Source organism: Natator depressus, chromosome 1 (genome assembly GCF_965152275.1).
Source record: "Natator depressus isolate rNatDep1 chromosome 1, rNatDep2.hap1, whole genome shotgun sequence".
Taxonomy (NCBI): Eukaryota; Metazoa; Chordata; order Testudines; family Cheloniidae; genus Natator; species Natator depressus.
In genome coordinates this window covers 343,956,041-343,982,267 of record NC_134234.1, presented here as the reverse complement: position 1 = coordinate 343,982,267, position 26,227 = coordinate 343,956,041, and the positions used below count along the sequence as shown (strand labels likewise).

Genomic DNA, 26,227 nt, shown 5'->3' with positions numbered 1-26,227 from the left:
TTTTTTAAAGGCTCCAAAAGTGATTCTGGCAATTACAGGCCGGTAAACCTGACTTCAGTACCAGGCAAACTGGTTGAAACTAACTATAGGAAAGAACAGAATTATCAGACACATTGATGAACATGATTTGCTGGGAAAGTGTCAACATGTATTTAAATTTTCAGAAAGCCTTTGGCAAGGTCCCTCACCAAAGGCTCTTAAGCAAAGTAACCTGTCATGGGATAAGAGGGAAGGTCCTCTCACAAAGAGATCTCACAAAACTGGGTGACTGGGCAACAAAATGGCAGATGAAATTCAATGTTGATAAATGAAAAGTAATGCACATTGGAAAACATAATCCCAACTATACATAGAAAATGATGGGGTCTAAATTAGCTGTTACCATTCAAGAAAGATCTTGGAGTCATTGTGGAGAGTTCTCTGAAAACATCCACTCAGTGTGCAGCGACAGTCAAAAAAAGCGAACAGAATGTTGGGAATCGTTAGGAGAAGGATAGATAAGAAGACACAAAATACTTTATTGCCTCTCTTTAAATCCATGGTATGCCCACATCTTGAATACTGCATGCAGATGTGGTTCCCCCATCTCAAAAAAGATATATTGGAATTGGAAAAGTTTCAGAAAAGGGCAACAAAAATGACTAGGGGTATGGAACGGCTTCCATATGGGGAGGGATTAATAAGACTGGGACTTTTCAGCTTGGAAAAGAGATGACTAAGAGGGGAAATGATAGAGGTCTATAAAATCATGACTAGTGTGGAGAAAGTAAATAAGGAAGTGTTATTTACTCCGTCTCATAACCCAAGAACTAGGGGTCGCCAAATGAAATGAATAGGCAGCAGGTTTAAAACAAACAAAAGGAAATATTTCTTCACCCAACGTACAGTCAACCTGTGAATCTCTTTGTTGTCAACGCCAAGACTATAACAGGGTTCAAAAAAGAACTAGAGAAGTTCCTGGAGGATAGGACCATCAGTGGCTATTAGCCAGGATGGGCAGGGATGGTGTCCCTAGCCTCTGTTTGCCAGAAACTGGGAATGGGCGACAGGGGATGGATCACTTGATGATGACCTGTTCTGCTCATTCCCTCTGAAGCACCTGGCGGTGGCCGCTGTCAGAAGACGGGAGACTGGGCTAGATGGACCATTGGTCTGACTGAGTATGGCCGTTCTTATGTACTTAAGAGCCAAGGCTGACGTTTCAGAAGTGCCAGAGCGGTATCAGTGAGAAGTAAATGAGAATCAGGCCTTGTGACACTTTACTACGTTTTCAGTCTGTTGCTAAGGGCTTGTCTACACACAAACACGGAGCTGCTTTCGCTCCATTGGTACAGCCGTCCAGGGTGGCTGCCACTGTTAGGCCAGTTCTCCCCGCCGTGGTTGAGGTCACCTGTGCTGGACGCTTACCAGGCTGCTGGGACTGGCTCCCAGAACTGGATGGGTGTATTTCTGATATCCCTCGGCAGAGGTGCCGACTTCCTGAGTTCCCCGGGGGGCGGGCTCAACCCCTTCCCCGCCCCAGGCCCCACGCCCACTCCAGCCCTTCCCCAAGCCCCCACGCCTACCCCACCTCTTCCTGCCTCCGCTCCTCCCCCTCACCCCAGCACCTCCTGCATGTGGCTGAACAGCTGATCGCGGCGTGCAGGAGGGGCTGATTGGCAGCACCTGCTAGTGGGTGGGGGGGTGGGGAAAGGAGCTGATCCACAGGGCTGCCAGCAGCTGCTGAGCACCCACGGAGTCGGTGCCGATCTCCCTGGATTCTGGACAGGCCTTAGCACTGCCTGCTTCTTTGACCTCTAGGCTCACTCCCTGGTCCTAGACTCTGGATCTGGCACCCCTTCTTGAAAGTGGGGCCCCATGGCTCATGAGCGCGTGAGACAGGCTGCACCAGGCCTTTGTGGCCCCTACTGGAGGCCCCGTGGTCCTATCACATCCTGCCCCAGGAAAAGAGCAGCAAAGGGCTGCCGAGAGCGGCCCCATGGAAGCAGCCAATCAGAGCCCAGCAGGCTCAGGTGACAGGAGCTGCGGGTGCTAACAGGGCAGTGTCTGGCTGGGACCACAGGGGCACTCACACTCCTCTCTGGCCAGAGCAACTCTGGGGACAACCCGAGTTTCGTTCTAGCCGCATTTGCTGAAGCTGGGAAGAGAGAAGCTCTGAGAATTTTAACCCTGAGCTATGAGGGGGGCAGGGAAGTAGCAGCAACGAATTGCAGTGAGTGGCGCACGGCTGCTGTGCAGAGTGTCCCTGGGTCAGAACCTGGGCTAGTCTTTGGGCCCAGGTTCCCCCACCAGCAAAGTGGTATCCCCAAGAAGGGGACAAATTTCATTTGGAGGCCCAAGCGAAAGGCTGAAATTAAAGGGCTCAGAGCCAGGGCTGAAGACGCTGGTGAGGGCAGATAGTTTTGCTGGACACAGCGTCCCTCATGGAACAACGGAGCCTGTCCCTGTCTGAGGCACATGGGCCTTCATCTCCAGCCTCCTCATCCTTGCAGCCTCATGCACAGGAGCTGGGGTCTTCTCTCAGCAGTGTGCAATGAGGAGGGACATCACTGTAAGGGCAGGAATGGCCCCACTCGCCCTTCCATTGCCCCACTGATTGGTTTTGCCGTCTAGATTTTAAGAACTGGAATGATAAAGACTGTCATATGAAAAACGGCTACGTTTGCAAGTATCGACCCTAGCGAGGAGAGTCGCTCGCCTGCGCCTAAAGGGGGAGCTCAGTGCCTGGGATGCAAAAGAACTGGGCTCCTTGGGCATGATCAGACAAGGTCCCAGACTTTCCGATGCCTTTGCTGCATCAAGAGACAGTCCCCGCCCTCCCTGAGAGACCAGATCTCACTTCCCCAGCTGCAAACTCTCTTCCCCGAAGTGTGTCTGTTCTAGTTACACTCCTGCCCCTTCCCCTCAGTGGCTGCAGCCCACAACAAGAATAAACTCTCCTGAGCATGCAGTTCTGTGTGTGTCTCCTCTGTCCCAATCCTGGCCCTGCATAGAGGCGTCCATCCAGCCCCCTCTGACTGTGTCCTGAACTGCCCAGATCTCAGTGGAGGAGAGGAAGGGGACCCTCAGAGGGAGGCAGGATGGGCCTGGCCTTTTGGATAAGGGACAGGACTTCGTCTCCCTCTAGATATCTGCAATAACCAGAGTTTCTTCTCTCTTCTGGCCCACCCATCTCCTCCTGGTCTTATCTCCACTCAGACACACAAAGCAGGGACGTTTCTAGCAGTTGTGTAAACATCAGGCCCCACCAGAGCTGGAAGCATTTGCCACAGTACTCAGCAGGCTGAGGTCCGTGAATACCACCCCTTGGACCTTTTTCCAACTGGTCAGTGTTGGACAGTGACTGGGTTATGTTACTATTCCTGGGGGAATTCTGCACCACTGTGTGTGCAGAACTGGCTCGAGCCCCCCCACCGCAGTAATCTGGGAAAACTTAACACCGCCCCGGGTGCCTCCAAGAGACAATACGTCCCCACTCACAGGCACTGAGTCTGTGATATACAAAAGAGAACTGCTATTAAAAGGGAAAGGGAACCCAGCATTAGTTTGGGAAAACATCACAACCACATTCAAACACATGTGATCATAAGCCAAGCCAACCCCACAGCACACTTTTGTTAGGTGGGTTCATTTTTGTATGTTTTGTGACTACAGGAATCCATGTTGGTTTCAAAATGGAATTTTATGCCCACGTGAGCTATAGGTCCATTTTCCCGCTCTTTTATTTCTCCTGGAGTTGTAAACAACTTCCAGTCAGAACTGGTTTTCCTAAGGGGTTTCCCAGAAGGGGCTTCCCGCCTTTTCTAAGGGGTTTCCCAGGCAAGTGTATAAAAAGCTGGCCCGAACATGGCCTCAGGGCTGTCCAACTGAGTGGCAGCCAGGGACGGTCACGGGTCACGGGTCATGGGTCTTACCTGCAGACATCTATCCATCCTAGGGATTTTCCTCCTACAGCTTCCTCACCTCTAAAGAGAAGAGAGGAGAAGAAACAGCACTTACCTTTGTCATCGTCCATCGCTGTGCTCCTGAGCGTACCATTTCTTCTGTTTTCCTGGGGCCCCGAAGGAACATCAAGGGACTCCTTGGAGCTCCTCTCCAAAGCCTTGCCGTTAGCCAGAGGATTGAGGTCCCAAGCACCTGCTGTCGCTTTGATCTGCCAAGACGGATTTTATATCTGTTTTGTAGGGTTGAGTTTGGGGGTAATCACTGTATTGCGCAATTTTGCTCTTTATTCCCCTTCTTATTTGTCCCACTCTTTGTTATAAACCCTTCAATACACTTTATTTGATTTTACCTTTACTGATTGACTCCTCATTATTTAGGGTGGGAGGGGTCCTCTTTGCAGGAGAAGGGATCCTACCACATGACAGATGCTGGACAGGGAGGCCGAACCTAGGGAGACTGAAAGCATAAGGATCTCTTTTCTTATCACACACACACACTCCTCCTTTGCCTTTCAGTCCTTTCCCCCTTTAACACAGGGCAGTGTCTTTTGCCTCAGTTTCCCAGCTGCTGGTGGGAAAGTCTGAGGAATGAATGCCCCATTAGCAGATCGCTCCCCTCTCCCTCCACTGCACCCCACTCACAGTTGGCCATCCTTGGTCAGCAAAGACCCAGAGCTCAGAGGGGCCTTCATGTGGGTTCCCTCCCACCCCCACCCAGGACGTGCATTGAGCACAACGGACCCTGCTGCCACCCTTCCCTCTGCCACCATCGGTCACCCCGGCGCTGCTGCTGCTTCTCTGCCGCCACCCGCCGCTCTCTGCGATGCCACGTTCTCAGGTCCCACCACTGAACCCAGCGCTCGGTGAGTAGCGGGAAACCTCACTGCTCGGGCGCTCTCTTTCCCTGCACCACCGTCCCGCACCAGGTCGATGGCTCGGCCGCTAGAGCTCATCACCAACTCTTGCTGGTGGCCGCTCTGACAATTTTTCCTAAAAGACTTAATTAACTTTAGGAAAAACAAACAAATATGCACATGGACACATCCACGCCATTGTAATTTATCTAAATGTAGGATTTGTATTTTGCAGACTCAAGAATAAAAACAATGTACAGGTGTCTCTATTGTTTACTAGACCCAAATGCAATAGAAACACAAATAAGCTGCTTTGAACGTTCTTATCTTTTTTGTTGTTTCTTTGGCTTTTTTGGTAAAAGGTGGATGTCTGTACGACAATTTGACCCGGACGTTGCTCCTAGTCTTGTGCTCTGGGCAGGAGCGACTCACCGTGCCAGGGAGCTGCCAAACCCTGTAGTTACAGCAACTGTAAACAGCGAGTGCGGCCCTTCAGCAAAGCCCACCCTGGGGAAGGTGGGTTGGGAACTCCCCTGTGGCTGTGGAGTCCCAGGCTCCCCGTGCCCCGGCCAGACAGGAGTGGGAGAGCTGCCCAGGGGAATGCCCTGGGGACCCAATGCCTCAGCTGCCTGCACTGACAAGAGCTGGCTCCAGCACCACGGGTCTCCAGAGACGCTGCCTACACCCTGCTTCACGAGAGCACTTCACTGGAGGGTGACGGCCTGCATCAGGACAGGCTCAGCCCACTTCTGCTGCCCTTTACTCATACAACAAGGTAACAACCTGTCATTCCCCTGCATTCAATAGTAAAGTGATTTGTAACCCACCAGCAGCCAACACTGCTCCCTTTGGCACGGCAGCTCTGTCTGCTGGATATCGAGGCAGAGAAGGTGAGTTCATAGAATCGTAGGACTGGAAGGGACCTCGAGAGGTCATCTAGCCCAGTCCCCTGCACTCAAGGCAGGGCTAGGTATGATCTAGAGTCTAGACCATCCCTGGCAGGCGTTTAACCGGCTCTTAAAAATCCCCAATGATGGAGAGTCCACAACCTCCCTAGCCAATTTATTCCAGTGCTTAACCACCCTGACAGCTAGGAAGTTTATGTCCAACCTAAACCTCCCTGGCTGCAATTTAAGCCCACTGCTTCTTCTCCTGTCCTCAGAGGTTAAGAAAAACAATTTTTCTCCCGCCTCCTTGTAACAACCTTTTATGTACTCATGTAAATACAGAAGTCGTTTTCCCCTAGCCCATCACTAGATGTTAGAGGAGATCTCAGTCATTCCCTGCTCACATAGCCACTGGGAGCTGACAACAGGAAGGGATTCAGAGGGTTAACAGCCCATGGGGAACGCGGCTCCCTCCCACCAGCTGGGCACCCCAGTCACTCAACCCTGCACAGAGACCAGGCATGAGGGGCAGTCGCAGCCCTGCTTCTATGCCACCCAACCCCTGCAACCCTCTGCGGGGCCCCACAGAGCCAGGATCAGCCCCAGCACAGCAGTGGGTGGCTGTGTGTGTGGGTGTGTGGGGTTGGGAGGGGAATATGTTCACAGGGGCATGCATGTGAGTCGTGCAAGTGTTCGCAGGAGGAGGGTGTGGGGAGTGGGATGTTCAGAGGGGAAGGGTGGGTGACGTCTCTCCTGCTGTCCCCGCTCCCTGTCCTGGGCACCTGCCAGCTCTTTGCACAGAGATCAGGAAGCTGAAACCCAGAGAAATGAAACCTAAAGGGAGCGTGAGGAATCAGAAAGAGCTGGGCCGGGAAACGCAGCAGGCTATGGTGAGGCCCCACCCCCGGCCAGCCTGCCTCACTCTGGGGAGAATGCATTCGGCTGGCAAGGCCTCAGGCTGCTCTGAGAGCCTCGGATGACCGGGGCTGGGGAGCACACGGGACATGATGGGATTTGTGCCTTTAAGGAGCCCTTTATGCATCTCCAGCAAGGGGCTCTCAGCTGGGAGCTGGTCAGGGCCCGTTAACCCTCGCAAGCCCAGGCCTCAGGCACCGACACCCCCCAACAAAAAGCAACCGCGGCTTTGCATCCCCTTTAAATAAATTGCTCTAGATGTGGCCCTAGGGTGCTGGCTGTTCCCCCCTCACCCCTCAATGATGGGACAGGCCCCCCTACCGATCGAGGGCAGAGAACCAGGCAAACGATTCCCTGAGTTTGTTGAAATCGGCTTTTTAAATGTATTGTCTTTATGCTGCTGCTCCCCCTGCTTCCTTCCCCTAGGATCACAAACTCTTTATCGCTGTGTAGTCACTTTCACCCAAGTTGCCTTCCACCTTCAGGTTCACAGCCAGCTCCTCCCTATTAGTGAGAAGGAAATGGCAACTAGCCACCGGCCTTCCCCCCTTTACATCCTCCACCTTCTGAAACAAAACAAAATGTATATTTAAAAAACCCTACGGAAAGACGCTTCTCCCTCTGGGAGAGGAGAAACCAAACATGTGACAGGTGTGAGTCACAGTACTTAATGCACAGCTGGAAAGCGCTCAGACACTGCAATGAGGAGCAGAGAGTAAGAACCCATGTAGGACTGAACAGAAGACACCCCCACACTGTCCCCACAGCGCAGTGAACCAGGCAGGGGCCCACGGAGATAGAACGCGATCGTGTCATTGAAGAGCGCACCAGCATGCGGCACTACAAAGGGAAGAGATGAGGCTGCACAGGGAACCTGGGTAACGATGCAGCCTCTGGCGAGACACAGCTGAGAGTATCAGTTCAGGACAAATTCCTTAGAGCAGGGCAGTTACAGCCCACGGTTGGGTTTCCTTTACTATTAAGGCACACCAAACCAGCCAAACAGATCACTTCGGTCTCACCCCACTGGCTAACCATAAGTCACACAAGCAATTCCCTTAGACACTCCACTTCCCCAGTATCACCACCAGGACCAAGCCCCACACCCAGGTCAATATACAAGTCAGATCTTACCCACAAATCACACTGTTGCCAATCCTTTAGAATCTAAAAGTTTACTCATTGAAAGAAAGAAAGAAATATAGATGAGAGCTAAAATTGGTTAAATGGAATCAATGATATACAGTGATGGCAAAGTTCTTGGTTCAGGCATGTCACAGTGATGGAATAAATGGCAGGTTCAAATCAAGTCTCTGGAGAACGTCCCCAGCTGGGATGGGTCATTCAGTCCTTTGTTCAGAGCTTCAGTGTCGCAAAGTCTCTCCAAAGGTAAGAAACAGGATTGAAGATAAAATGGAGGGATTTCCAGGGCCTTTTATATCCTCTGCCGTGTGGAAGGACACCCCTTTGTTCTTACTGTGGAAAATCACAGCAGCAAGATGGCGTTTGGAGTCACATGGGCAAGCCACATGTCCCTGCATGACTCAATTCTTTTACAGGGAGAGCAGCCATTGCTCACATGCTACCTTGAACATTCCCAGGAAGACTTCTCATGTGAATTGGAGTCTCCCAAGGTCCACTGTCCGTTAAGTGTTTCTTGACTGGGCACTTACTGAGAATAGTCCCTTCTCAAGAAGCTGACCAAATGCTTCCCTGAGGCTACTTTGAATCAAGCACATTGAGATACAAGTACATAGCCAATGTTCATCACTTCAGCCACAACAACGATGCGCCCAGACAGACAGCATAATCCTACCCAGCCAATCCTAACCTCTCCATAGACACCTCACACGACAACCTCTGTACCATATTTGCTGCAAATATATAACAGTGGTTGCAACAATGATCTATACGGTCACAACCTGACTATTATTTCCTCACTTTAGAGGGTTTAATTTCTATGTGGGGGAGGCATTTTCAAAAGTGCCGAAGTGACTGAGGAGCATGGCTCACGCTGGCAGCCAGTGGGGCCTGGGTGTCTAAACCGGGGGGAGGGGGACCCCCCTTTGGAAAATCGCACCCTGCGCGGATAAAGCTGGGGGAGGGTTCGGGGAGAGGAGGAGACCTGGGGGAGCAGGTACAAAGCTCTCACCTTTGGCTAATTGCCCTGCCTCCGTCATCGCCCTCTGCTCCTCGCTGCTCTGTGCCCAGGCAGGGCCCTGGAAGTGCATGAGGGCGATACGAACACCCCTCGGTGGTGGGGAAGGGCTGGCCGGGGCCGGGACACGGGCAACCGGTTCGGGGCAGGGGGCTGTGGAGCTGGTTGGGGGCGTAGCGGGGAGCGCGCCGCGGCGTGGTGATGGTGAGTGACCCCGTCTGTGTGCTGGGAAGCCCAGGCCAGGATTGTACGTGTGCAAGCGCGTGTGTGCGCACACACACACACACACACACACACACCCCATAACTAGCCCCATGTCACCCATGGAGCTGCAGGTGGCGACTCGGGCTGAGCGGACGCTGAAGATGACAAGGGGAAGTGAAAGTTAAGTTTCAGTTTCCTTTTCTCCTGCTCACTCTCGCTTCCTGGGGAAAGGCAGCTCCCCAGCCAAACCAGCGAGATCCCCAGCGAGCAACCCGCCCTGCGTATGAAGGGCAGCATCGCCCGGGCGGCCACAGTCCGTCCTGCCCGGGCAGAACTCGGGTCTCTCCCAGAACCGGGCACTTCCACACCGTGGGAAGAAACCCGGGGCAGTGAAAGGAGCCGTCACCTCCCCTGCCTGGGACTCAGCGGATCGCAATGAGGTAGGAGCATTGGGGTCGCTGGGCGGGGGGGACATTTCCAGCGAGGGCTAAAGTCAGACAGCTTGCCACCCCCCTCTGCGCATTTCTGGGCTGTAAATCTCCGGCTTTTAAATCTCTGGGGCGCGGTCACTCTGGGGTGATTCTGCGTCCTGTTGACTCTCCAGGCTGGTGCCTCTCAGGGCTAGTGCAGGTCACTGTTGACACCTCCCCTGCGAGCTCCCCTCGCTGTACCTTCACGGAGAACTCCCCCTCTGGCCAGCTGTCACTCCGGCTTCGCTCCGCATCAACGGAGGAGCCGGTAAGAGAGTGCCCCCCCCAGCCCTGTGCCCCCTCTCCGTTGTGTTTCAGAGGAGCAGCCCTGTTAGTCTGTATTCACAAAGAGAAAAGGAGGACTTGTGGCACCTTAGAGATGAACCAATTTGTTTGAGCATAAGCTTTCCTGAGCTACAGCTCACTTCATCGGATGCATTCTCTAGCCCACGAAAGCTTATGCTCAAATAAATTGGTTCGTCTCTAAGGTGCCACAAGTCCTCCTTCTCTCTGTTGTAGTTTCTAACATCCACGTGGCTGTTACCAGACTATTCACTGGCCTTGTAACTCCTGCTCCCCTCCGCGCCCCTCTGCAAAACCTGGCTGCGGGTGCGTGTGGGGCGGGGGGGAGAGATTAACTCTGATCCCTGGGGAGCTGGAGCCAAGGGGCAGCTGGGGGGCGGGACGGGACCAGCCCAGGAGATGCAGAGAGAAAAGGCAGCAGCAGCAGGAGCCCGGAGCTACAGCGCGGGGGAGGCTGCTGGGAGGGGAACCAGCTGCACGTAGCCCCACTGCCCCCCCAGCACCACCCTGAGCGCAGGGCACCGGCACCAGACCAGAGCGCAGGGACAGCTGGGGGGTGGGGGGGGCTGTGTCTCTAGCAAGGCGGGGGGGGTGGTCCTGTGAGTCTAACAAGGCGGGGGGGGGGGGAAGGTTGTTCTATTGTTCAGTGTGGTGCTTGTTCCAGGGTGACCATATTTCAGGTTCCCAAAAAGAGGACACTGCCGAGTGGGGAGGGGGAGGGAATGTGGGGGTGGGGGTACAATTGGTGGGTGCTGAAGGGGATACCTGCAGCAGGGGTACTCACTGGAGGTGGGGGGCAGTGTCGCTCCCTGTCATGGTGGTGGGGATGATTGCAGCATGTAGTGGAAATTCATTCAGCCCAGATGGAGTCTCATTTTCCCCTCTCTTTGCAGCACCCTGCGTCTGAAGGAGAAGCTGCAGGCCCTCCAGTGCCACTTCACCTGGAACTTTGAAATCAGAGACCAGGTAGATGCAGTTCACCTCCTCCAAACTCTGGCTCTCAGGATTGCCCACACTCACTACCAGAACCAGCCCACGCTCCTTGCCATGCAGGCTTATCTCTGCCACCTGCAAGGGCAATATGAAGACGCTCTGCAAAGCCTTAGAGAAGCCGAAGAGATTCTGCAAAGAGATCACCCAGATAACTTCCCCCGGCAGGTCCTGGTCATTTATGGAAACTACGCCTGGATCTATTATCACTTGGCCCACTATGATTTGGTTGAGCTTTACCTGGACAAGGTTAGAGAGATCTGCCGCTCCCTGAAGAGCCGCTCTCCACATGCAGCTCAGATCCCTGAGATACATGCACAGAAAGGCTGGTCTCTCCTGGCAGCAGGCTTCCGCAATGGCACTGAAGCCACAAAGTGTTTCCAAATTGCATTAAGAGAAGACGAAGCAAATGGGGAATTTCTTGCTGGGTTGGCAATTGCGGTCTTTGCATCGTGGACTCACTCACACAAGCCTGTACTTCGGGAAGCAGCCAAAAAGAAGTTGGTTGCCATTCTCCATGAACAGCAGCAAAACTATGAAGCTAAGGTGTATTTAGCCAAGATCCTTAAGAAGTGTGATAGACAGCAAGCCAAAGCCCTCTTAGAAGATGTTGTTCAGAATAGCCTGGACCCTGAGGTCCTGAGACATGCAGCCAAGTTCTTTCAACCAGAATTCATAGAAAAAGCAATCTCTGTTCTAGAGCAAGCAATCTCTCTGAACCCCAATTATCATCTCCTTCACTATGACCTTGGCGTCTGCTACAAGAAACAACTGGAGCAGGCCAAGTCAGGCAGAAGAGAAGAAATATTGGCAGCAGCTATTGAGGCCTTCAAAAAGGCTGTGCAGAAAGATCCAGCCTCTGTGTTTTCAAGGCTGGCTTTAGCTGAAATGTATGGAGAAAACACACCTCACTACCAAGAAGAGATTTATCTCAATCTCCTGAGTGAAATGCCCAGCCTCAGCAAGAAGTGTCAGCAGGCAGTCTACCTTCACTGGGGGGATTTCCTCTTCTACAAGCAGAAGTCAGTGTGGGAGGCAGCTAAGATGTACAAAGCAGGTTTTGCCATTCCAGACAACTACCTGGAGAGGCAACAACTGAAAAGCAGGTTGGAAGAGGTGTCAGGAGAATTCCAGCAGAGCTTCCAAACCACAGAGGCTGAGGCCATACATTACTTCATTCAAGAGAATGAAAGTCCGTGGTACATGGGGAGATCCACTGGTGGCAACAACAGAGCAGGAGACTGGAGAAGGAGAGAAAATGCGGGATCCTTTCCCTTCCCTTCCGTGGACACACCACGACCTCTTTCTTAAGTGAGTCACTTTCCCCACCTGTGTAACAGTGATATTCGTGATGCAAATGATTCTGGGTTCCCTGAATTGTTCAGACCACAGCACATCTTGCTGCTGTTTCTTATCATTATTATTAGCTACCTTTCTTCTGATAGCACCTAGAAGCCCAGACATGGACCAGGACCCCATTGCGTCTGGCCCCAAAGAGTCTACCGTCTGCAACGAGAGACAACAGGAGGGAACCGGCAGACAGACGGAGGAGCACAAAGAGACAATACTGGTCAGCAAAATGACAGTGGTCTCAGCCCACCAGCCGTTGTCAAGTGTTTTGTAAGTATCACCGCAGAGGACAGTTTAGCTTCTGACACTGAGCAGCTGTTTCTACTCAGAGGGGACAGTGCGACCATCCTTGTCTCTAAGCAAACCTACCTTCCAGCTCTGCTGCCTTCTAACGTCCACGCAGCAAATAAGAATGGAGTTTCTTCTAACAGCGTTGAGTTTTTGTATTTGCATGGCTGAGTGCCTGTAGTGTGTCTATATCATGAGTCCCATCTTTGCTTTCAGCACCTCTCACTGACAATGACTCACATTGACATGGCACCTTCATCCCCAGCTTGTCACTGATCTGCTATGGTTTTATTTCATTTACAATAAAAGTAACTGAGAAAACAGAAATCAGTCAATTACACCATCTTGGAACATTCCTTTCCGTGCCCTTAGATTGCATCAGGGTGAGCAGCACACACAGGACCCCACGGGCGCTTCGAACTCACAGTAAACCACCGTGACAGTCACTAATAGAGCTGGAGCCAAGGCTGGAGTTTCAGAAGCTCGCTTGGTGGAAATGAGTGTCCAGATTTACCAAAGAGCTCAGCACACAGCAGCTCCCATTGTTCTCAGCTGGGGTCCAAGACCCCTGCAGTATTCTCAGGGGGGTGGGGGGTGGGCGGTGGAATCCTCTATTGTTCTCAATGGGGTAGGGTGAGGAAGATTCTCCATGGTTTTCAGTAGACACTGCTAGCCCTTTGGAAAAGCAGCCATAGACGCTTAGACAGCTAAGGGGGTACCTTTGAGGTCTGCTGGGCACTCAAGGGATTACCATAAAGGACCCTAAACTCTCAGGTGGGTGAGGTGGACAAAGGGGTGGGGCAGGGGTAAAGGCTCCTTACCTGGCACGTTCAAAAGCCCTCCCAGGGGTCCTGTGTGCTCCAACCCCTCAGGCACAGCGACCCCATCAGGTGCAGGTGAACACGCTCACCCCAGCGCTGCCAGCTGGCCAGGCGCGTCCAAACACCACGGGCCCCTTTGCGCTGCGATGAAGGGATAAGCAGACAGCCAGGGCAGGCTGGGTGTGAGTGAGTGAGAGGGGGGTTGGAACTGGCAGGTTTGCCCTGTCGGGGGATGCTGGAGGGGACGGGGCGTAGATCCACGGGGAGCTTGGGGAAGGGGCAAAACACAGGAAAGCTCTTATCTGGTTTGGGGCTGCTTTGCACGCAGAGCAGGTGCCCTGCTTCCAGCCGCAATCCCTTTCCACAGCAAACCTGGGCAGTCAGCAGGTACCTGCCCCAGGGCTGTCCGGGGTTGGGGGCCCCTCCCAGCAGCTGTTTGTGGATGGATGTATCACCACTCAGAGCTGGAAAGGAGCCACGTAGACCCAGCTACGGGGGTTCAGGCAGTTTTATGGGGACCAGAGCGACCATTCTGTGGGCACAGTGGAGAGCTGAGATGGCGTGACAGGGTTGGTGCTACTCACCCCTGGGCAGCACCGTCTTCTGGCTCATCTGGGGAATTAGCTCGGATGCCCCTTCCCGTGCTTACTCAGCCCGTCGAGCCCCTTGGTCACGCCCTGGCCTCTCACGCGCTGGGAGCAGCCGCGCTTCCCTCTCCCTGAGCCCCCCCGATCACCTCACGTTAACGTTCTGCCCCGGCCGGGTGTCATCGCAGGCTGCTCCAGACGGCCCCCACCGCCCCCAGGGGCTCTCCCTCATGTGTCACCCCAGCACTGACTGGTGGGGGAATCCGGCCCGCCCTCTGCCCCGGATGCCAGTCCAAGGACCTCAACCCAGCAGCTGTGGGGTATTCCTCTCCCAGCCCTTCCTGCTCCTCCCCTGTGTAAACACCCCCAAACCCAGGGTGCTCCGGCTCCAGCGCCCCCCCACCCCACCCCACCCCCGGGCTGCTCGGGCTCCAGCGCCAGCCCCCGCTCCAGCATCCTCTCCACCACCACCCCCGCTCCAGCTCCCCAGCTCCGGCCCCCTGGCTGCTGCAGCTCTGCCTCCTGCCCAGCTCTGGCGGCTGCTCTCCCCTTAGCTCAGCCCTGCCCTGGCTCAGGGAGCTCCAGCGCACACGGAGGACAGGCCCCCAGGCTCCTGACTCCCTCATTGGCCTGCCCGCCCTGTCAATCAGCCTGACCTAGAGTATTGACCCCTGCCCATTGGCCCCAGGGACTGCCAGTCTCAGGATTCTAATTTCTCCGTGGCCCTTCCCCGCTATTGGCAGAGGGCAGCCAAACAACCCCACTCAGTGTCAGTGCGGGGCCAGCAGCCCCCTTACACCGGGACGGCTTCCTGCTCTCCCCCAGCTGACACACAAGCTGATCCCCTCCATCTCTCTCCCATCCCATCCCTATCCTTTCACCTGCACCACCAGCCTCTTTCCTGTCCCCCGCCCCGCCTCCTACCCCCCCATTCCCTACAAACCTTAAATCTGCCTCCTGCCCCCGAGAGCTTCTCCACCCTCCCTTTACAGGGCTCTGCTGTTCCTGAGACGTAACCATGTCCTGGCTAGCCCCCAACGCAACCCTCATGGAGCGCCAGACATTTTGCCTCTCAGTGTTAGGATGACCACCCGTTCTTTATTTTATAGGACTGTCCCTTATTTCATTGATTCGGCCCTTATGATGACCATCCATAACTTAATTCTCCTGCGGTTTTTTTCCCCCTTTCTTCCATCCAACAAAGGTGGTCACTCTGCTGCACCGGGCTTGGGTCTCACTGAACACAGTCGGAGATGGCTGCCCTCTTCATTACAGGCAACTTCCCTGCCACGTGCAGACAGCCTGTAGGGAAATGGCAGCCATCTTGCTGCCTTCAGCCCCATTGAGAGTAATGGGAGATAGCAGCCAAAATGGCTGCGGAAAACTTCACCCATTGGCAGTGTGGCTGGTGAGGGCAGGGCCTAGAGGGCAATGCGGCCCTGAGCGACCCTCTGTGTCAGGGATGGAGGCTGTGCCAGTCACAGGGGTGGCTCTGCAGGGCTATGGAGAACTGTGTCCATCGGAGCTCCAAGCCCCCTTGTGCCGTGAGAGCCCGGAGGCGGCTCCGCAGGGCCATGGGGAAGCGTATTTATTGTCACACTTGCTGGAGTGGCTCATGAGTGAGAATACCAGCCTCAAGGCAGACTTTTAAGAACCACAGCACAAACCCCAAACTGGCTGGGAGTTCTATACTTCGATTTCACCAACCAAGTGACAAGTTTGAACCCCTCAGGCTCTAGGCAGCTTTACCGTGGGGCCACAGACAGTCCCCTGGGGCATTCCAATCTCTCTTGCAACCCAGGCAAGCTTGCTCTGTGGCACATGGTTGCTTTACACCAAAGATCACAAAATATTCAGGTTAGTCTCACTCACAAAGGACCATTCACTTACACTCAGCTCAATTTGCACCTTAGATCTCACACCAAAGACAACACTTGTAGACATTTCTCTAGTAAACTAGGATTTATTAACCAGGAAAAAGAAATAAGAGCATTATTTACAAAGTTAAAACAAGTAACCATACACACAAAAACGTGTTGCAGTCTTAGGATTCACATGGTGCCAGAGCTGATGAAATATGCCAGCTCGATGTGTCCATTAGGGCTAACCCAGGTTAGTCCTGCGGATCTCTTGCTTGTGTTTAGGAATCTTTGCCCCTGAGAATCTTAACAGGATAAAAGGACCATAATTCCTTCTGCTCCGAGATTTTTATCCCCATCTCCCTAGAGTCTGGACAAGTGCTTCTACATGCTTGATTTAGTTCTAAACGGGAGCACAGGATCCAGCCCAAGAGGTGAATCTAGCTGAACCGCTTTGTGATAGCATCCATAAAATAATTAAATTGAACATATCTGGGGGGAGGGGACCACCAAAGAAGTCCAACACAGGAGCATTTAATTTCAGAAAGGGGAACTACACAAAAATGAGGAAGCTAGTTAAACAGAAATGAAATGTCCAGTCCTAAAACCTATGTATGTAACCTATCATTTAAACCAGCTTCTGTACCAGATGACTAGAGGATAGCTAATGTGACACCAATTTCTAAAAAAGCTCCAGAGGTGATCCTGGCAATTACAGTCCAGTAAGCCTCACTTCACTACCAGGCAAAGTGATTGAAACTATAATGAGGAACAGAATTATCAGACACAGATGAACACAATTTCATAGAATCATAGGACTGGAAGGGACCTCGAGAGGTCTTCTAGTTCAGTGCCCTGCACTCAAGGCAGGACTAAGTATTATCTAGACCATCACTGACAGGGGATTGTCTAACCTACTTTTTGACAGAGATTCCACAACCTCCCTGTGATGGGATGGGATTCGCCACTGTGGCGCCTCCTGCTGGCTGTGATAGGAATTAGCTCTACTCACCAGGGCCCCCTCCTCTGGTGGTGCCTTGTTGCCATCACTTTTGATCCAGGACCCACTGTGACGAAGTGGGACTCTTCTTAATGTTTCCTCTGAATAGTGTGGGGGTGCCTCAGTTTCCCCTATACAGTTCTTGAGTATCTTGGTGGTGGAGTAAGGGTGTATGATCACTGCAGAGCCCTAGAGGGCAGGTGTGTGCAGGGGTCTGGACACAGAGAATGGCCGACACCCTGTTTCCTGGTAACTGATGGCCTGGGCCCTTCCCCCCTGCAAGGTGAGAGCTAAAGGGTTGGAGAACAAAGGAATCAGGTGACCTCCTGGCCCAGGAAAGGGACAAAGCCCAGAGGAGGTGCGGCTGGAGGGAGTTTCAGTTTGGGGCTGGCTGGAGACATGGAGTGAAGTACAGACATGGTTGTCTGGCTCACTGCCCCCCAAAATGGACCCAGCTGAGGGGTCCTGTTCTCTGCACCTACAAGCTCTGTTTTAGACCATGTTCCTGTCGTCTAATAAACCTTCTGTTTTTACTGGCTGGCTGAGAGTCACGTCCGACTGCGAAGTTGGGGGGCAGGACCCTCTGGCTTCCCCAGGACCCCGCCTGGGCAGGCTCGCTGGGGGAAGCGCACGGAGGGGAGAGGATGCTGAATGCTCCGAGGTCAGACCCAGGAAGGTGGAAGCTGTGTGTCCTGAAAAAAGGCGACTGCCCCAGAGTCCTGCCTGGCTTTGTAGGGAGCAGTTCCAGAGCATCGCCCGGGGACTCCGTGACACCCACGCCGCTCCCAGAACTGTAGAGTCCTCTTCAGTGACACTGCCCCCTGGCTTGCCACCCTCTGTGTTCTCCCCCTTCCGGGGGACCCACGGTCTCTGTTCAGCCACTCCTCCAGTGGCAACTTCAGTCCATTGTCCCAGGGCCACTTCCCATGTAGCTGCAGCACCCTTTTCTGCCCATACCTCAGGTCCTCAGCCTGCAGGTTGTAGCAACCAGCCCAGAGCTCTCTCTAGCTCCCCCAGCCCCTGCTTGCAGCACTGCTCTATCCCAGGTGCTGGCACTCCTTCTTCCTGCTCAGAGCCTGGTCTTCTCCCCACAAACTCCATTCAGCTACTGAACTCTGCTATGCCGTGCAGCCCTTCTTATATGCGCCTGCCAGGTCATGATTGTCTGCTTCTCTCAGCCCCTTTCTAATTGGCTGCCTACAGCTCACTCTCCGTAGGGCTGCTTTTAACCCCATTTCTGCCAGTGGCAGGCAGCCACGCCATCACACTCCCTAGGCACTTTATTCCAGTGCATAACCACCCTGACAGTCAGGAAGTTTTTCCTAATGTCCAACCTAAAACACCCTGGCTGCAATTTAAGTCCATTGATTCTTACCCTATCCTCAGAGGTTAACAAGAATAATTTTTCTCCCTCCTCCTTGTAACAATCTTTATAACCGTTTTCAAGTGCATAAATGTCCCCTCCCAGTCTTCTCTTCTCCAGACTAAACCCAGCTTTTTCAATCTTTCCTCATAAGTCATCTTTTATAGACCTTGAATCATTTTTGTTGCTCTCCTCTGGACTTTCTCCAATTTGTCCACATCTTTCCTGAAATGTGGCGCCCAGAGCTGGACGCAATGCTCCAGCTGAAGCTGTATCAGCGTGGAGTAGAGCAGAAAAATTACTTCTTGTGTCTTGCTTACGACGCTCCTGCTAATACATCCTATTTGTTGCGGAAGAGTCAACATGGGTTTTGTCAAGGGAAATCATGCCTCACCAACCTATTACAATTCTTGGAGGAGGTCAACAAATATATGGACAAGGCTGATCCAGGGGAAGTAGTGTACTTGCACTTTCAGAAAGCCTTTGACAAGGTCCCTCACCACAGGCTCATAAGCAAAGGAAGCTGTTATGAGATAAGAAGGAAGGTCCTCTCATGGATCAGTAACCAATGAAAAGACAGGAAACAAAGGGCAGGAATAAATGGTCAGTTTTTAGAATGGAGAGAGGTGAGTAGCGGTGTTCCCCAAGGGTCAGTACTGGGACAGGACTGTTTAACGTTTTCATAAATAATCTGGAAAAGGGGGTAAACAGTGATGTGGCAAAATTTGCGGATGATATAAAATTACTCAAGATAGTTAAGTCCAAAGCAGACTGAGAAGAGTTAAAAGGATCTCACAAAACAGGGTGACTGCGCAACAAAATGGCAGATGAAATTCTATGTTGATAAGTGCAAAGAAATGCACATTGGAAAACATAATCCCAACTACACATACAAAATGCTGGGTTCTAAATTAACTGTTACCACTCAAGAAAGACTTTGGAGTCATTGTGGATACCTCTCTGAAAGTATCTGCTCACTGTGCGATGGCAGTCAAAAAAGGCTGACAGAATGTTAAAAACCATTAGGAAAGGGATAGATCAAATAGAAAATATGATAATACCCCTATATAAATTCATGGCACACCCATATCTTAAATACTGCATGCAGATCTGGTTGCCCCAGCTCAAAAAAGATATACTGCAATAGAGAAGGTAGAGAGAAGGGCAACAAAAATGATTAGGGGTATGAAACAGCTTCCATCTGAGGAGAGATTAAAAAAACTGGGAGTTTTCAGCTTGGAAAAGAGATGGCTAAGGGGGGAATATGATAAAGGTCTATAAAATCTTGACTGGTGTGGAGAAAGTGAATAAGGAAGTGTTATTTAGTCCTTTACATAACACAATAACTAGGGATCACCCAATGAAATTAATAGGCAGCAGGTTTAAAACAAACAAAAGGAAGTATTTCTTTATATAACGTACAGTCAACCTGTGGAACTGGTTGCCAGGGGATGTTGTGAGGCCAAAACAATAGTAGGGTTCAAAAAAGAACTAGGTAAGTTCATGGAGGACAGGTCCATCAAGGGCTATTGACAGGATGGGCAGGGATGCAACACCAAGCTCTAAGTGTAACTTGCCTCCGATTGCCAGAAGCTGGGAATGGGCAGCAGGGGATGGATCACTTGATGATTCCCTGTTCTGTCCATTCCCTCTGGGGCACCTGGCATTGGCCACTGTCAGAAGACAGGACACTGGGCTAGATGGACCTTTGGTCTGACCCAATAGGGCCACTCTTATGTAACCTCTTCATGAGGTCCCAGGAGGTTGGGATGGATGTCATGGTTGACAGTATGAAAAGCAGCACAGAGGTCAGAAAGGATGGAGAATGAGAGTTAGGTGAGAGGAGATCATTTAACTCCCAAGGGGTGGCAGGTTCTGTCCCGTGCTGGGTTGTAGAGCAATGGCTGCTGTGCAATTTTACATTTTAACTGAAAAACATAGTGTCATCAGTTTTTGTTCTGAGTTCAAGAAAAGGAAGGAATCAGAAAGTCTCATAGAAATAACTCTCAGGTGTGTTTATGCCTTCAATTCTTAGGGTTTCAGCTGTATCCAGGCCAATTCCAGAACAAAGAACAGACATTGCATCCACAGAGTCCATAAGAACGGCCACAGTGGGTCAGACCAAAGGTCAATCTAGCCCATTGTCCTGTCTTCCAACAGTGGCCAACGGCAGGTGCCCCAGAGGGAATGAACAGAACAGGGAATCCTCAGGTGATCCATCCCCTGTCACCCATTCCCAGCTTCTGGCAAACAGAGGCAGGGACACCATCCCTGCCCATCCTGGCTAATAGTCATTGATGGACCTGTCCTCCATGAATGTCTCTAGTTCTTTATTGGCCTTCACAACAAAGAGTTCCACAGGTTGACTGTGCATCGTGGGAAGAAATACTTCCATTTCTTTCTTTGAAACCTGCTGCCTATTCATTTCATTTGGTGACCGATAGTTCTTGGGTTATGAGGAGTAAATAACACTTCCTTATTTACTTTCTCCACACCAGTCATGACTGTATAGACCTCAATCATATCCCCCCTTAGTCGTCTCTTTTCCAAGATGAGCAGTCCCAGTCTTATTAATCTCTCCTAACATGGAAGCCGTTCCATACCCCTAATCATTTTTGTTGCCCTTTTCTAAACCTTTTCCCATTCCAATATATCTGTTTTGAGATGGGGCAACCACATCTGCATGCAGGATGCACAGCAGGGGGAGGGGTGTAACAGGCCTCCATTGTCTCAATTAAATGGCCAGAGACAAAATATTTACATTCTGCCGACCCTCAGCATCTCCCCATTACATTTCTCTCCTGCCTGCTGACTAGAGTGGGCCCCGTTCCCATTGATACTAAGGTTATGGCTACAGTGCAGTCGCAGGTGTGTCTAGCTCAGGTAGGCATCCCCATGCGAGCTTTAATCTAGCTAGTGGGACTAAACCGAGCAGTGAAGCCGCAGTGGCGCAGACCCGGATGTGGCCTAGAAACACAAGTATGTACCTGGGGGCCAGATGGGCTTGCAGGTCCTGCACCGCCAAGTGTCACTGCTGTTTTTAGCTGTGATATCTAGGTTACAGCTAGTGCGGGTAGGGCAGCCCATGCTACGGTCCCACCTCTCACTGCAGGGTAGACACACCCTGCGGCCATTTCACAGCACCCTGGCCGTGCAAAGGGGCCTTTCCATTTACACTCGCTTTACGCTGCCAGCGTGCTGGGAACTAGCCTTTGTGTAAATGAGAGTCAGGCCCTTCCTGTCTCCTTGGATAAATGGCCCCCAGTGAAGTCAGTGCGAGACTCTCTCTCCACACACACATATACATATCCCAGGACATAAATGACCCCAGTGGGCAGCCAGATGATTTCCAATGTTTGAGGGGGTTTAAGCGCTCCCTGAAGATTCAGTTTTCTAGATATCAGCTCCTTAAAAGTTACATTTCTATTAAGGTTAACCCCCATACCTTACATTATTGGTCCAGACTGCATTTGCAACCTTAGCTCCACATTCACCAAGTTCTTACATGGGAAATCCCTTTGTTTTGTGGGCTCTGTTTTGTGACATCATGATGTACATTTTGGCTTGGAATAACACGCATCAAATATTCCAGTTAATAGCTAGCTTCGGCCCTAAAGGTGAACTGCACAACAAAATAATCACTTCTAAATACTCTCACTTAGCAGCTCTGGTGCTGGAGGAGCATTCAAACAGGTAAACACATTTTGAACAAACGTTGTACATTGTTATTTCCCCCTGTCATAAATATAAAGGGAAGGGTAAACCCCTTTAAAATCCCTCCTGGCCAGAGGAAAACTCCTCTCACCTGTAAAGGGTTAAGAAGCTAAAGGTAACCTCGCTGGCACCTGACCAAAATGACCAATGAGGAGACAAGATACTTTCAAAAGCTGGGAGGAGGGAGAGAAGCAAAGGGTCTCTGTCTGTCTATATGCTGCTTTTGCCAGGGATAGACCAGGAATGGAGTCTTAGAACTTTTAGTAAGTAATCTAGCTAGGTATGTGTTAGATTATGATTTCTTTAAATGGCTGAGAAAAGAATTGTGCTGAATAGAATAACTATTTCTGTCTGTGTATCTTTTTTGTAACTTAAGGTTTTGCCTAGACGGATTCTCTATCTTTTGAATCTAATTACCCTGTAAAGTATCTACCATCCTGATTTTACAGAGGGGATTTCTTTACTTCTATTTACTCCTATTTCTATTAAAAGTCTTCTTGTAAGAAAACTGAATGCTTTTTCATTGTTCTCAGATCCAAGGGTTTGGGTCTGTGGTCACCTAATTTCCAACATTTCCCAGGAAAGGGGGGGGTGCAAGTGTTGGGAGGATTGTTCATTGTTCTTAAGATCCAATGGTCTGGGTCTGTAGTCACCTAGGCAAATTGTTGAGGCTTTTTACTAAACCTTGTCCAGGAAGTGGGGTGCAAGGTTTTGGGAAGTATTTTGGGGGGAAAGACGTTTCCAAACAGCTCTTCCCCAGTAACCAGTATTTGTTTGGTGGTGGTAGCGGCCAATCCAAGGCAAATGGTGGAATATTTTGGACCTTGGGGAAGTTTTTGACCTAAGCTGGTAAAGATAAGCTTAGGAGGTTTTCATGCAGGTCCCCACATCTGTACCCTAGCGTTCAGAGGGGGGGAGGAACCTTGACACCCCCTGAGAAATTCTCCTGACGTTACCAAGTGGGGAGCTTTCTGTGACATAACAAATACCACAGGCTGCATCTATTGCAATGAGTCATGGGGTTTGGCAGTGTTGCTTTCTAGGACACAGGAAGTACTAAGAGGATTTCACAAAGATTAGATTCAACCCATTCATACTGGTCCCATGCATGGGAGAGTGAGGACGTCAGACACTGAAATGCAGGCTTAGTTCTTTGTTGCCACTTAGCAATTTGCTTTTAACCGGAAAGAAGCCCTGTCACTCTGTAATCACTGCCCCAGGATTGTAGCATATAGTGGAAATTCATTCAGCCCAAATGGAGTCTCATTTTTCCCTCTCTTTGCAGCACCCTGCGTCTGAAGGAGAAGCTGCAGGCCCTCCAGTGCCACTTCACCTGGAACTCTGAAATCAGAGACCAGGTAGATGCAGTTCACCTCCTCCAAACTCTGGCTCTCAGGATTGCCCACACTCACTACCAGAACCAGCCCACGCTCCTTGCCATGCAGGCTTATCTCTGCCACCTGCAGGGGCAATATGAAGATGCTCTGCAAAGCCTTAGAGAAGCCGAAAAGATTCTGCAAAGAGATCACCCAGATAACTTCCCCCGGCAGGTCCTGGTCATTTACGGAAACTACGCCTGGACCTATTATCACTTGGCCCACTATGATTTGGTTGAACTTTACCTGGACAAGGTTAGAAAGATCTGCAGCTTCCTGAAGAGCCGCTCTCCACATGCAGCTCAGATCCCTGAGATACATGCACAGAAAGGCTGGTCTCTCCTGGCAGCAGGCTTCCGCAATGGCAAAGAAGCCACAGAGTGTTTCCAAATGGCATTAGGAGAAGACGAAGCGAATGGGGAATTTCTTGCTGGGTTGGCAATCGCAGCCTTTGCATCATGGGATCACTCATACAATTCTACGTCTTGGAATGAAGCCAGAGAGAAGTTGGAAGACATTATCCCTGAACAGCCGCAAAACTATGAAGCTAAGGTGTATTTAGCCGAGATCCTTAAGGAATCGGATAGACAGCAAGCAGAAGCCCTCTTAGAAGATGTTGTTCAGAACAGCCTGGACCCTGAGGTCCTGAGACGTGCAGCCAAGTTCTTTGAACGGGAATTCGTAGAAAAAAAATTTTCTATTCTAGAGCGAGCAATCTCTCTGAACCCCAATTACCATCTCCTTCACTATGACCTTGGCGTCTGCTACAAGATGCAGTTCTGGGGAGCCAAATCCAGCAGAAGAGAAGAAATATTGGCAGCAGCTATTGAGGCCTTCAAAAAGGCTGTGCAGAAAGATCCAGCCTCTGTGTTTTCAAGGCTGGCTTTAGCTGAAATGTATGGAGAAAACACACCTCACTACCGAGAAGAGATTTATCTCAATCTCGTGAGTGCAATGCCCAGCCTCAGCAAGAAGTGTCAGCAGGCAGTCTGCCTTCACTGGGGAAATTTCCTCTTCTACAAGAAGAACAGTGTGCAGAAGGCAGCTGAGATGTACAAAGCAGGTTTTGCCATTCCAGACAACTACCCGGAGAGGCAACAACTGAAAAGGAAGTTGGAAAAGGTGGCAGAAATATTCCAGCAGAACTCCCAGACCACTGAGGCTGAGGCCATACGTGACTTCATTCACGAGACTGAAAGTCATTCTCTTGAATAAAGGAGGAAGTCCACTCGTGGCAACAACAGAGCAGGAGACTGGAGATGTGGAGAAAATGGGGGATCCTTTCCCTTCCCTGGACACACCAAGACCTCCTTCTGAAGTGAGTCACTTTCCCCACCTGTGTAACAATGACATTCGTGTTGCAAATGATTCAGACTATGGCACATGCTGCTGCTGCTGCTGCTAATTATTATTAGGTACCTGTCTTGTGGTCACGTCTAGGAGCCCAGACATGGACCAGGACCCCATTGTGTCTGGCCCCAAAGAGTCTACAGTCTGCAACAAGGGACAACAGGAGCGAACCAGCAGACGGACAGGGGAGCACAGGGAGACAATACTGGTCAGCAAAATGGACAGTGGCCTCAGCCCACCAGCTACCCAGCCATTGTCAAGTGTCTTGTAAGTATCACCGCAGAGGACAGTTTAGCTTCTGATACTGAGCAGCTGTTTCTACTCAGAGGGGACGGTGCGACCATCCTTGTCTCTACGCAAACCTATCCTCCAGCTCTGCGGCCTTCCAACATCCACGCAGCAAATAGGTGTGGAGTTTCTTCTAACAGCGTTGAGTTTTTGCATTAGCATAGATAAGTGCCTGTAATGGGAATAATTATATAGACACATCTTTGCTTTCCGCACCTCACCCTGACCATGACTCACATTTACATGGCACCAGTTTCCCCAGCTTGTCATGGATCTGATTTATTGTAAATGAAGTAAAAACATAAGTTACAGAGAAAACAGAAATAAATCAGTCTCTTTGTGTTGAAACATTGCTTCTCCTGCCTCTAGATTGCATCGGGGTGAGCAGCACACATAGGACCCTACAGGCGTGTCGAGAACACGAACTGAACACAGAACACAGAACACAGAACACGAACTGTCACAGAACACGAACTGTCCCACATTGAGGTGTCATTACAGGAGGGTTTGGAACAAATTGATAAACTAAACCATAATAAGTCACCAGGACCAGATGGCATCACCCAAGAGTTCTGAAGGAACTCAAATGCGACATTGCAGAACTACTAACTGTCGTCTGTAACCGATCATTTAAATCGGCTTCTTTACCAGATGACTGGACGACAGCGAATGTGAGGCCATTTTTTTTAAAGGCTCCAGAAGTGATTCTGGCAATTACAGGCCGGTAAACTTGACTTCAGTACCAGGCAAACTGGTTGAAACTAACTATAGGAAAGAACAGAATTATCAGACACATTGATGAACATGATTTGCTGGGAAAGTGTCAACATGTATTTAGATTTTCAGAAAGCCTTTGGCAAGGTCCCTCACCAAAGGCTCTTAAGCAAAGTAACCTGTCATGGGATAAGAGGGAAGGTCCTCTCACAAAGAGATCTCACAAAACTGGGTGACTGGGCAACAAAATGGCAGATGAAATTCAATGTTGATAAATGAAAAGTAATGCACATTGGAAAACATAATCCCAACTATACATAGAAAATGATGGGGTCTAAATTAGCTGTTACCATTCAAGAAAGATCTTGGAGTCATTGTGGAGAGTTCTCTGAAAACATCCACTCAGTGTGCAGCGACAGTCAAAAAAAGCGAACAGAATGTTGGGAATCGTTAGGAGAAGGATAGATAAGAAGACACAAAATACTTTATTGCCTCTCTTTAAATCCATGGTACGCCCACACCTTGAATACTGCATGCAGATGTGGTTCCCCCATCTCAAAAAAGATCGATTGGAATTGGAAAAGTTTCAGAAAAGGGCAACAAAAATGACTAGGGGTATGGAACGGCTTCCATATGGGGAGGGATTAATAAGACTGGGACTTTTCAGCTTGGAAAAGAGATGACTAAGAGGGGAAATGATAGAGGTCTATAAAATCATGACTAGTGTGGAGAAAGTAAATAAGGAAGTGTTATTTACTCCGTCTCATAACCCAAGAGCTAGGGGTCGCCAAA

The 26,227-nt window shown here is 50.8% G+C and overlaps 1 protein-coding gene and 1 pseudogene across 1 annotated transcript; both read left to right on the top strand.

The window, feature by feature from the left end:
* The first annotated feature begins 9,397 nt into the window (after positions 1–9,397).
* On the top strand, positions 9,398–12,725 carry LOC141991190 (interferon-induced protein with tetratricopeptide repeats 5-like). The gene is made up of 2 exons (XM_074959449.1): positions 9,398–9,402; positions 10,629–12,725. Exons 1-2 carry the CDS (start codon positions 9,398–9,400, stop codon positions 12,034–12,036), a joined length of 1,413 nt encoding a protein of 470 aa, XP_074815550.1. The 3' UTR covers positions 12,037–12,725.
* On the top strand, positions 12,188–24,400 carry LOC141991146 (interferon-induced protein with tetratricopeptide repeats 2-like; annotated as a pseudogene).
* Positions 24,401–26,227: the final 1,827 nt, after the last annotated feature.